Source organism: Caretta caretta, chromosome 10 (genome assembly GCF_965140235.1).
Source record: "Caretta caretta isolate rCarCar2 chromosome 10, rCarCar1.hap1, whole genome shotgun sequence".
Lineage (NCBI taxonomy): Eukaryota > Metazoa > Chordata > Testudines > Cheloniidae > Caretta > Caretta caretta.
Window position 1 is genome coordinate 8,130,214 of NC_134215.1, and position 12,250 is coordinate 8,142,463.

At 48.3% G+C, this 12,250-nt stretch overlaps 1 protein-coding gene across 10 annotated transcripts in view; it reads right to left on the bottom strand.

The window, feature by feature from the left end:
* Window positions 1-554: 554 nt before the first annotated feature.
* MPRIP (myosin phosphatase Rho interacting protein) overlaps window positions 555-12,250 on the bottom strand; it is a 170,790-nt gene continuing 159,094 nt past the window's right edge. For 7 of the 10 annotated variants that reach the window (XM_048866052.2, XM_048866051.2, XM_048866057.2 and 4 more), the window contains 2 exons: window positions 11,978-12,063; window positions 555-7,566 (listed from right to left, as the gene is read on the bottom strand). In XM_048866052.2, coding sequence (XP_048722009.1) covers window positions 7,495-7,566; window positions 11,978-12,063 — 158 coding nt within the window. In that variant the 3' untranslated portion in view covers window positions 555-7,494. Of the gene's footprint in view, window positions 7,567-10,259; window positions 10,326-11,977; window positions 12,064-12,250 lie in introns of all 10 variants that reach the window. The other 3 variants (XM_048866053.2, XM_048866062.2, XM_048866054.2) reach the window with 2 other exon arrangements.

Genomic DNA, 12,250 nt, shown 5'->3' on the forward strand with positions numbered 1-12,250 from the left:
TATCATTCAAATACATACAGTTTCCCTCTTGCCCCCTACCCCCAAAGTTTAAAATCTCAAGTCAACCCAAAATTCCAGGTCCCAAAAGGGTGTATGTGGATCAAAGACTAAGAATCCTCATCTGTTTGCTACATGTCAAAGTCTTTAGTATTTTACAACACACTTTGTTCTCTCTAAATTAGAACAAAGAGTCAGTGATCCTTCACCATCCAGCACACATTCATGGTGTAGGGTAGACAGGAAGGGTGATGAAATAATTGCTTGTGATTGCACTAAACTAATGTCAGTGGCCAGGAGGGCTAGTGCTGTTGGTACCAATTCAAAGGCAAGTCAGGTTTCTGCTAATGCCTCCTGCCCCCTCGTTCTCCTCTAGTAGTCTCTTAAAGTGCAGGCTGAGGCAAGTTAAACCACTAGAGCTGACAGCTTTGTTTTCAGCCCCCATGGCTCTTCAGTGTCCTTCCCCAGTCACGCAACAATATTTCTGCAGCCACTTTTAAGAAATGCTCTGTATTACAGTGGTAGGGATCACATCATAAGTGCAACTCAGTAGTAACTACGATGTATTGAAAGTTATATTTTAAACAGTTACTTACATATCATTGTAAGTTACAGTAAACTTCCATGCTGTTGTACACTATGTAACTGCACAGCTAGGAGACAGTTCCCTTGTAAATTCCATGTAGCCTTACAGAGTAGCTTCAATGCTGATGCATAAGTGAGTTACACAATTATATACTAGGCCCTAAGATCCTGGAACCTTAGTTCACTCACTGCAACAGTCCTAAGTTACCATGCAAGGATATCTGTGTATGCTCTAGTCACACAGTAGTTACTACTTCTATATATAGATAGCAATTTTGCACATTCACAGGGTGTTAATGCCACTATCAAATACAAGATTACTGAATTCTCAATGGAAAAACAATTTATAGCGCTTTAGGATTAACAGTTCTCAAACAGACTGGACACATTCTTTGGACAGGTATCTTCAAAGCTAAAGGTACAGGTCAGAGAATTTTAAAAGATATTTATAACAGTCATCAAAAAACATTCTAATAAGAGGACACAGGGTAGGTTCAACATCTTACACGCAAATCTCTTCCAACCCCAAAAGAGACATCTGTATTAGAACAAGATTAAAAAAGAAAACCTAAAAAAGAAAACCAAAAAAACAGAACTTAGTCACACACACACACACACAAAAACCCTCCGCTAACTTCTGAGTAATAAATATTTACATTGCGTGCTTTGAATACTATACAGGTTTTAAATTATTTTAAAGAGAATAACAAAGCTTTTTTTTTTTTAAAAAAATGGAAAAAATTACAAAGTAAAGGCAAGCTACACTGAGCGTGCATGTGCTTTAGTGTTCACAACAAACTAAGTACTGTATATGAAGCACAAAAATGCAAAGGTCTAGTGGAATTCCAATCAAATATATAGTCATTACAAAAGTGACACATTTTACAATGCTTAGGACTGCTTAAATGCACTCCATTCAACCGGTTACAGAAAAATAGCCTTGTTGTGTTTTGCACATAAGCACAAATTCTGCTTTTGAAGCAAACGGAAAAAAAAATTGCTCCCTCTCTTAGATGGATGGATGGGGGGAGGAATGGGGGGAGATCAATCACAGTTAAAAAGAACTTAAATCTAATTGTTTCCAGAAGGAAAAAAATGGCTGAAAAATTCTCCACAAAAGACAAAACTTTGGAAGCAATTAGATGTATATGTTTCTACGGCTATTTTGAACTTGGTTTTATTAGACCTCACATTCTGGTACTTTTCATCATGTAGGACCATATAAAATGCAGCTGCTTGCAACGTATATATATTCACACACTGTATATACTGTGCCCTTTAGGAGCACTGCAAGCGAGACAGCTACCATGCCAATTTGCCTTGTTGTATGTGGAGGGTGCCTGGAACACAGGCAGAGGAAAAGTGAATTGGAAAATGCTCTGCTGTCTCTCACATACACAATGGAAGATGCAGATGGAATCAGAAAGTGTGTTGGGCAAAGGGGCTGGCGGGGGGGAGGGGTTCTCTTGCTATGCCCCCCACCCTCCTCGTCAGTTCAATCTGAGAAACACTGATTTCTAGCCTCATGGAGAAAGATGAAGCCTGAAGCAGAAGGCAGAACTGGGGTGAAACACAGAACCTTGCACTCAGCTAAGACTTTTGCCATTTTTTTTTTTTTTTTAAACCTGTGGTAGATCGCGGTGTTTACTGGGGTGGAGTGGAGGTGAACACACTGCCTAATACTTTGATGAGGCTCCTCCCAGCTCAGGTAGGTGCCCATCAAAACTACAGGGAGAAACAGCAATGAGGCATCTGCCAGCACATCAGAGAAAACAAGTGCGTGTTTGTGCCACAGCTTTTTTGTTCTTGACCTCTGGAAGGATCAGTTATTGCAATGTTGATTCCATTTGGGAGCGCTGCAGTCTGATGGGATGGAGAAGCTGCACAGATGGGCAGAGAGCCAGCTGCTCTTCCGCCTTCTGGAACAACTGACTTTAGAGCGCATACCCTGTGCACAACAGAAAAACATTAAAAACAAAGCCTAAGTCCCGCTTTGGAGAGGTGTCTGCTTCAGAACGCACCTGCTCTTACAAGGGACAGTATATAACAAATAGTTGTACGAGACCCTTTGTTTAGGTGTTAAATAATATTTTAGAACAGCAAGTTCAGCAAAACAACACTTATTTGGCCTGTTAGAGGTTCTTAGAAGCTTTAAAAATATACACCAAAGGGTGGTCCCAATCACCCCTTCATGCACGGTGTGTATGTCCTCTCCAGAGGAGCTCATTTCTTGTAACACTAGATTTTTGTTTTGGCTACAGCCGGTATCTGCAGCTCCATTTCATCCCAGTGAAACTGCGTGTCCAGTTAGCTTTTAGGGGCAGTATGTAGGTCCAGAAATGTGGGCCAAGATGCATTATCCAAAGATCCCCAGTGCTTGCAAACCTGCACTGACAGATCCGCTCCCACAAGTTCAGATTCTGCTGATCCATTAGTCCTGGCACATCTTGAAGCAAATTCTTTTAAGCTGATCCACTGACCAAGTAAGATGGAGGTCACAGGATGATGAGTTTGCAGTAAGGTAGGAACTAAAGATATACCAGCCTTAAAGAAAAAAATACCAGCTAGCTTGAACAAACATCTTGCTTAAAGTCTGTTACTGCCAATGTCTCATCCATCATATTGAGGTCCCAGGACTTTTGCAGAACTATGCACATCTCCTCAAGAGAAGAAATTTACATAGGCTACTCAAAGCTTCCCTAATTACAGCCTTTTGCTTGGGGTATGTGCACATGAGAAAGGAAAATGGGCTAAGAAACCCATCAAATAAAAGATTCTCTTCCTCTAAGCAGTTTTCTTCTCTGCCTCAGTCCTTGGGACCCTGTATATCACAAGGACAAACCTGAACAAGCCCTCCTGCTCCCCAAGTTGCATCTTTACAGGATAATTATGGGACTGGAGCACAGGCAGAAAGCCGTTCAGACCAACCCACTGGATCTGCCATTTCTTTAATACCACCTCTTTTTATGTGGCTTGCTATTCCACTGCTTTACATGCCTCTCTCCCTGCTCTCCTTTTACACTAGCTACTACCTAAGTGCTTCCACTTTGAAAACATACCACAGTGCCTTTTCTCATGTCCTCACCCACATACACCGTCTGGGTCAAAAGATGAAAAAGACAGTCCTCACTTCAACCACAGTTTTCCCTCTTCACCTCTGCCATATGAATGGCCAAAACCATTGCCAAGCTGTCCATCAGCATGCTGCAACCCTTCCTCCAAGCCAGCTCCTCATAGCATCATCCAGTGGTATCTACATCTGTGTGGTTACACCAGACACTTCCTCCTCTAATGATCCTTCTCTACCATTATGAAATCAGGATCTGGACAGACACAGAGGTAAAAAAAGAAAAATAAGATCCCAGTAACTCACAGAGTTCCTGGTCCAAGCAAAGAGACACTGAGCCTCAAAAAAAGAGTGGCTGGAGTGGGGAAGTGCACAGCAGAAAAAAGATGGCTTCAACCCCCTGGGAGCATCATTACCAGGATCCCTTTGAGGCTCAGTGCAATGAAGCAGTACCACAAAGGGCATCAGGCCATGGTTATCTACAGCACCATCCTGTAGCCTCCATCCCACTGGCATACAACTCTAAATGGAGAAAAGGTGGGTGATCTTCATTTCTCACCCTGAAAGTAACTGATCATAACCAAAGGAAGTGCACAAAGCAGCAGCAATTAGCTTGTTGGGTAGCAAGAAGCTCAGAGCCCAGATGGCCGGAGGAAGAGGGAGATAAGTGGCTTTTCCAACAGGAGAACAGAACACACTTTGCTCAGATGGTTTAGCAGTAAGAAGCCCTCACCGGACTCCAAGGAAGCACAGGCTGGGGTGTGTCTTCACTGGAAATGTCACATTCCAGTGGACTCTTGTGAGGTGAGGGAGGAGAAATCCCAACGCTGAAGGACTTCATGCTACCCGTACCTGTGTCCCATAGGCTCCACAATCTGAAGGGAGAATTCAGGGTTGGGAAGCTAGCAGAGGGCAGACACCCTCCACCCTGACCAGGCAGGGACGGAGCATAAGAACAAAGGGATGTTCTCTTCTGGTGATTGCTGATGTGAGAAGACCAGGAAAGGTCAGAGACGGAGAAAGCTGGGTCTCTTAGGTGACGTCTGAAGACCTCTGCTGCATGTGGAGGGACATATACAGTATAGGGAACACAGCAGGCAAGCAAACCCTCCCCGGCAGTATCTAGAGCCAGATCCAACCCGTGTCACAGCACAAACATCCCCACTGGCCTGTGAGACAGGTCCCCTCACAGCTTGTGGGGCTCCAGAGTTCAACCCAAAGACCACATTGCCCTTGGCTGCTTGTAGCTCCCACTGAAGTCTCACTTTCCCATGGGAACCCCTCCTCCAGCTCCATCAGAGTTTGGCCCCCAAGGGTTCATCCTGGGCCTGGTTTTGATCTCATGGTGGTGAGAATGAGGAACCGCATTGAAGCCAATGGAGCTACAGGGATAAGCGGAAGCTGAATCAGGCAGAGAGCTTTGACATCTTCCAAGAACAGAATGAGCAGAATCTAACAGCAGCAACATGCTCAAGCTCTGCAGAGTGGATGAGAATTTGGGGGCAGAGAGGGAATGCCTCCTCTGCCTATACAGTGTCCCCTCCGGCTGATTAAAGAACACTGAGGGTGGGAGTCACATCTAGGTGTCCTTGGCTGGAAGGCAGGCCCATGCCATGGCCGCTGGCGTTTGGGGGGGACCCATTACTTAGCTTCACCAATAGAGTCACTAGTGTGAGGGGTTTCAGCAATGCAGCTCAGGGTGGAATCTGAAGGCAGGGTTGGGGTGGTGATGGGACTTATTTAAACAGCCCCCAGCCACCAACTAAGCTGAGAACTCAATGTGTTTTTTGGGTATCTGTGGGATACACAAGCAGCTCCTCTCACCAGGAAGGCAGAGCTAAGAGGCCTGCTGAGAATCACCCAAGTCCCAAGCTGGCGACAGCCATCTTGGCAAGGCGGGAGATCCTTGGGGAACGTGGCAATATGGGTGGCCGATGGGAGACCAGAAATTAGTTTCAAACCAGCTTTAGCCAATGGTTCCAGTCACCTAGTAAAGTCAGGTGTGTTCTTTGGATTGTCTAACCACTGTCAAAGCAGGCTAGAAACTCCCACATTGGTCTTGCATGCTACCAGGATCAGGCATGGCCGCCACTCTGCACGAGGGGGCTCCAAATGGCCCTTTGTAAACAAAGCCTTCCAGACTACACTGAGCATTCCTGGGGCAGAGGGCGTCAGAGCGCTGGGCAGGGCTCATGAGGGGCACTTCCCCTTAACCAAGCTGGCCACACAAGCACAGCTAGCGAGGAGCCATGTTTAGACACAATTTGAGAGAGGCAGTAGCCTAGCTCCCTAGAGAGTCAAGGGCACAGTCCAATGTGATTTAGGCCTATCCACACTAGACAGCCAAGCTCGGTTAGAAACCGTTTGTGTTGGAACAGGCCCTAGTCCCAGAGTTGAGGCAGGAGTTGTCTTGTCAATTGGCAGCGCAGGGCACAGAACCAAGGAGGCGTACAGGGGAGAAAGCATGTGGATGCTGTTGCCAGCATGGCGAATAAGCCACCATGGCCACTGCAGAGCTGCATGAGGGCTAACAGGATGAGAGATTCTTTCCCCTCCCCTTTGCTAAGCGACACTGGTTTAATGCTGCACCTCCACGGCTGGGTTCCCTCAGTTCCCTCACTCACTTTTACTTCACTCCATTGGCCTCACGCTGCGCAGTGTTGCTAAACAGACTTTTAAGAGTGATCCTCATCCCCGAGCTGGGAGCCGGCAGGAAGATGTCCTGGGAAGCTGCAATACGGATGGTCTGCAGAACAGGCGAGCTTTGAGACTCTTATTTCGGAGAAAAGCAAAATGTAGCCATAGATAAAAGTATGAAAATTGGAGCTGTGGGCTGGTGAAAGGAGCGGATGAAAAGGGAGCAGTCTTTGGACTGAGCTGTGTGTGTATGTTCACAGCCAGCGCAGGCTCTGTCTTCCGCTCAGTATCCCTTCTCAGACTGGGAAAGGGAAGCTCTCACGCACACAGTTGTTGATGCAAAGAGGGAGAGAGTGGCTGGAGGGGACTGGCTGTAGCTGGGCTGGATTTGCGTAGACAGGCCCTGCAGCTCGGGCCCTGGAATACATTACTCAGGGCACAGGCATGATAGGAAGAAAGGAGAGGGGGCAGATGGGCCTTAGGGAAAGATTTTGTTGAAATCTGTGTTTAACAAACATCTGTAACACTCTGGCTGTAACAGACTGAAAACAAGCCAAGGCCGAGGCCTGCTGGGGCTCTGGGTTGGGAGAACGGAGCCCAGACCCTAGCCACTCTCCCAGCAGACTCCCCTCGTTTTTCTCCAGCAGCTAGCGGGCTGTTGGTGCTGTGACCCACGCACACACCTGACGGACTGGGCTGCTTCCGACACAGACTGACCTGCCTTTCCTGATGTTTTGACCACAGGCTTTTTCCCAGAGGTGCAAGGAACGCAAGCTCAGAGGACTGACTCACAGCTTGTGACTGAGCACTGGGTCACTCAAACAGCAGTAGAGCTGGGTCTGGCCTTTGCCAGCCAGGCCATTTCTAAACCAAAGCAGTCGGTATGACAGAGCTAGCTTATCGATAGGCTGCTGAGCCTTAATACTGACACTTAGTGTAATGGTTTACACTGAAGGAAGGAGCCAAAGGGGGCAGAACTCCATCCCCTCCTCTCCCTAGCAGAGTCTCTGAAGCATCTTGCGGTGCAGGGAAAGGAGGTGTGGAGTCAAGGTGCCAGGGGCAGGAAGAACCGCCAACCGCACTCAGTCTGATTGGGAGCATCGAGACGAACAACAGCACAGAAGATCATAAGGAACTAGGAACACGCGGTGCTCGTGCCGTGCGATCGCAAGCTGGGAGGTGCGCATGTTCAAGCTGAAGGGGGAGAACTAGTCTTTCTTCAAGTCCCTGGATTCAAAGAGCTTCAAGCGTTCTTGCACGGTCAGGCCTTCCTTCAGACTCTGGGAGAGACAAGAGAGGGACAGCGTCAAACACTGAAGGAGGAGGCGGCGACAGCAGCCAACGGGAGGATGGGGCAGATGCTCAGGCAAAGGAAATGTGGGTAGGAGAGCAAACGCCCCCCTGAAGGAGAGATTAGTGGAACATGCTCGAGAGAACAGACTATTATGGAATGTTATTATTGGTGAATCACACCTAGAGCGCGCGATTGGAAATTAACTAGGTGACTAACTTCAGAAACAAATGAGAGGCACGCGAGATTGCAAGCGTGATTAGCTTGACTGTGACAACGATCCCTGCAGCTTGCAGTATACAGAGCACCAGGGCAGCTTTAGGAACAGGCCCTTGGCTTTCAGAAGAGCCAAAGCAGCACACCTTGGTTCTGCTGACAGCAATTGCTACAGCGCTCAGAGGGACCAGCACACTGGTTCTCCTTCAGGGCTCATTAAGAGTCCATTTTGGGTGGTTGTGGGTCCAAACATTTGTCCGCACAACTCTGAGTGACAATCTCACTCTACCCTCAGTTAACCTAGGCTGGGGACCTTTTTCAAGCACACACTGCCAAGTAAGCCCCTGAGCTGGACTGTGGATCTCATTACATGTTTCCTATAGTTTCTAGCAGGGGACCAAACTCATGACCCAATCCAGATTTTAAACCCATGTCTTCAGAAGTGAAAGACTCAGAAGTGAAAGCAACTTCCATCTATCTAGCCCTCAACACTGTCATTTGGGAGTCAGGCCCCTCCAGCCCACATGGAATCTGAGGGAGAAGGACACAGGTGGCTGCATGATTTACTGCTAATCCCCACCCCGCAATCGTATGGTGGAATCCCCATGCTTACTGCATTTGGTACGGAGCAGACCTGACCACAGACACTAGGTCAAGGCCATAGGTGCACTACGTCCCATCTCAAGGCTGATGCCATGGGGCTGAGGGGGGCTAATGGATACTCCACCTCAGCAGACTGCTTTCCCAGGATCAAGCATGCAATGTCTGTGCACTGCATAGGTGCAGACCATAAAACCTGCTGCCATCTCAGGGGGGTGACGATTGCTTTCCCTGCTCTGAGACAGGATGTGCCCAGCTGATCAAAAACAGGCAGCCAATCGGCCATCGTGTTTGGCAATTTGCAGGCAGCAGAGTCATCTGTGAGGCAGTTCACTTTACATCCTCTGCACAATAACATCAGCGTCTGATACTTGCTCTACAAAACAACACACGGCAGCTCTGCAAGACACGGAGCTTTATACACAGATCCTGTCAGGTAGCTGGCTGCAATGTTCCCATTTTCTTTTAAGTCCCTTGGTTGTCGTATCAGAAGACTAAAAGGACAATGTTAAGTCATGTAGGCCCCAAAGCCAAGTTTTGGTTAACAAGTGGCTATTGTGGGAGGTTGAGGTTGCAAAACCCAGTGTGGATAGGATGGCTGTGATATTGTGAAGACACTACAGTGACCATTGCATTTCTACTGGTTTCACTGTTCAGACTGAGAGAAACGTAAATCCATTATCAATGGAAAGCAGGAACTGGGATTTTTACACCAGTTTAAATAGTGTTTTTGCTCTCTTTTTAGCTGACAGAAAAGAAACTCAAAATTCAGGATGGTCTCTACCTACTGACTATCAGAAAGTAGGTCAAATATTGAGCCTATTCAAATTAACAGAGTCCCTTTAAATTCCAACTTGGACCTTTGAATTCTCTCTTCTCTTTATAGATCAAGACACCATACTGCATTAGACTGTACTGCCAAGAGTAGAAAGCTGAGCAAACCCCTCACTCAGTAAGGGAGTCTCTGAGATCACTTATCCTGATACCTTAGTGCAGAGTTCAGTTTGTAATAAAGACACTCTCATTTAAAAATTTCCACCAGCCCCCAGAATTCCTTGATCAGCCTTTTCAAACCCTCTCCCATTAACCCCACTGGAAACCAATCCCATTTCCTCCCAGGGACTATCCCACTTTCCTGTTGCTGCTGGTTACCCAAGATAATTGGAACAGCCCCCTCTGTCATCAGCTGCCTCCTACTACCAGACGATTTTGGAAGCCACAAGGCAGTGTCTGTGATAGGACAGTTGTTAATGAGGTGATGAACTCTAGTATCACAACCACTGGGCAGCGGGAGGAAGAGGATGCTCCGCCTTAGGAAACTCCTGTGCTCACGTACGGTTCGTTTAAGGAAGTGGCAGTGATGGGTAACGTAAACACAGGCCAGGGTAGATCCACTGGCCTCCTCCTTTCCGTCACTTTTAGCTGCTCTTCAGTGCTAAGGGAGAGTTCCCAGACTTCGCCCAGCCCCAGCCTGACACGACTGAAACCCAGGTTCCCTTCTTCCTGCAAGGGCTGCATGTCGAAGTGAGTTTAGTGTGAGGCATGCACAGTCATTAAGCATGCACACTCAGTGTCCCACACCCCCGACACAGTGTGCCCAAGAGGTGCGCACACCCTCCCAGTGACGGATCTCCGTGCCAGGGAGGGTGGGGGAGAGTGGGTGGGAGAGAAAGCCAAATTCCCCAGGGAAGAGTGACACTGGTTGATTTTGTTTTAGGATAATCTGCTCCCCCACCCCGAAGAGCAATTTCAAATCAATAATTAAGAGAAGGTTCTCGTTTGCCATGGAGGAGTGAGCAGGACATGCAAAGTGGGCCGCCGCCCCCTCGGGGAGCTGCATTGTTTGGTGGGTGCTGGTGTGGTTACCTACGTGACAGGGAACCTGGACTCTGGTTCATTTCAGTTATCCCATGAGACCTGCTCAATAACGGACTGTCAGAGGAAAAAGCAAAATAAAGAAAAAAAACAAACAGAAAACAAGAAGCACATAAATCCTAATTGCATTGATGGTTCCACAGCCCCAGCCCCTCCGTCCCCTCCTTAGCGGGACAAGCAGACAGTGTGCTCATCTGCACCTTCCATACTGCCCTCTTCCTCCCTCCCCCAAGCACACCAAATAAACATGGACACAGACACAGAGGGGATGACAAAATACGCAAACTGAGGTGAAGTGGGGAAGGGAAACTGATCATCAGACCCTCAAGAGCTGGTTTGCAAACGAGTCACCTCAGCTGCACCTTTCGGTATGCAAAGGCACTCCCTGCACATATGAGAGGGGGATCCGTGCACACACACTGGGCCTAGCGTGCACAAGCACAGGGTTTTTGCATGTGCAAGCCTGTATAGTGTCCACAGCGGGGGCACCTGTACATTTCATTCTAGCAGCTTAGTCACCACCACCGGTTGAAATGGCAGCCTTGGAATGCTTGGGCAGTGAGCCTTGGCTCCCCCTGTTAGGAGAGGATGGAGCTTTAAAATGCTTGGCCTGGCTTCTCACTCTGTCTACAGCAGCCCAATATCCGCACGAGGTGCTCAATATCAGTAGTGAGAGAGAGGTCTATGCTGAGAGAGCTCTTCTGTGTGATTGCCCAGTACACTCAGCCTAGGCTGATTGGAGAAGTTCTCTTTTGCCCTTCTCATTCAAGCAGCGTGCCTGTGGCCCCATGGAGAGGATTAATGCCCTGAAGGGTGGAATCCCGACAGCTGGCAGGCCAACACTGGGGACATGTGACCGCAATAACTGGATTTGGGATGTGCAACAAGTACAGCATGGCCAGGCTTTAAAGCACTGAGAACCACTGGTCCATCAGCCCCAATCTCCCCAGGTAAAAGAAAATGTTAGGTGAGAACTAGCCCCGTTCCCCATACAGACTAAAGAGGCTGCAGTGAATTACACTGTATTATCGTCAAGGTACCCATCACAGTGGTATCTAAGCACGCTTACACCAGTTACTGCACTGCCAAACCTCACCACAAAAATGGGGAGTAAGTGCCAGAGGGGATCCTCCTGGGAAATGCCTGAGAATCAGGGCAAACTCCCTCTCTCTTTTCAGACAGCAGCTCCAGTAGCTATGCATGTCAGTGTCACACCTAGACTGCAGCAGCACAGGGCCTCTGGAAGAGGCCAGGGGACCAGCTCTGCAAAGAGACCACTCACTGCAACAAAAACAAGTCTCTACAGAGCAGTGCAGGCTGGGAACTTGCTGCTTTATTGTGGGGGGGGGGGGGGGGGGGGGGAGGGAAACACCCACTGACTGAATAGGAAGTAAGGGGGCAGAGGAGAGCATGATGCCATCCCATAATACTCCGGGTAACTCAATTAACCCCATCATGACCACTCTCCTGCAATCGTGTTGTGAGTGGGAGGGGGTTGAGGCTGACTTGCCACTATACCCATGTAACTGGTCTTCCAATGGCCTGGTGCAAACACAAAGACCAGCAGTAAGGATGGGAAAATCCTCCTGCCTCATCTCCCTGCCAATCAGCCTCAGTTTCCTCTGTTCCTTGGGCAGTCTTCCCAGAAACCCCCACTAGAGAGCTATGTGGGGCATTTGCATCACCTGGGCAGAGAGAAACACACTCACCTTTGACCTGATATTCCTTAGTTGCCTGCTAACACTGGATCTGTCTTTCTTCAAGAAGTCGGGGTTGCTTTTTGATTTCATGATATCTGGGGAGAGCAAAGGGAGCAGCGTGAGCCTGCTGCTTACAGCCCTATGGTTACAGAGTCCTGACCCTCTCACAAGGGAGAGCAGAGGCTGGGGACATGTCGGTCAGCAGTGGGGCAATGCTGCCAGGGAGCGGTGCAGGCTCAGTCTGGGCAAAGCTTCCCTGAAGGTGACTCAGAAGAGGGCAGG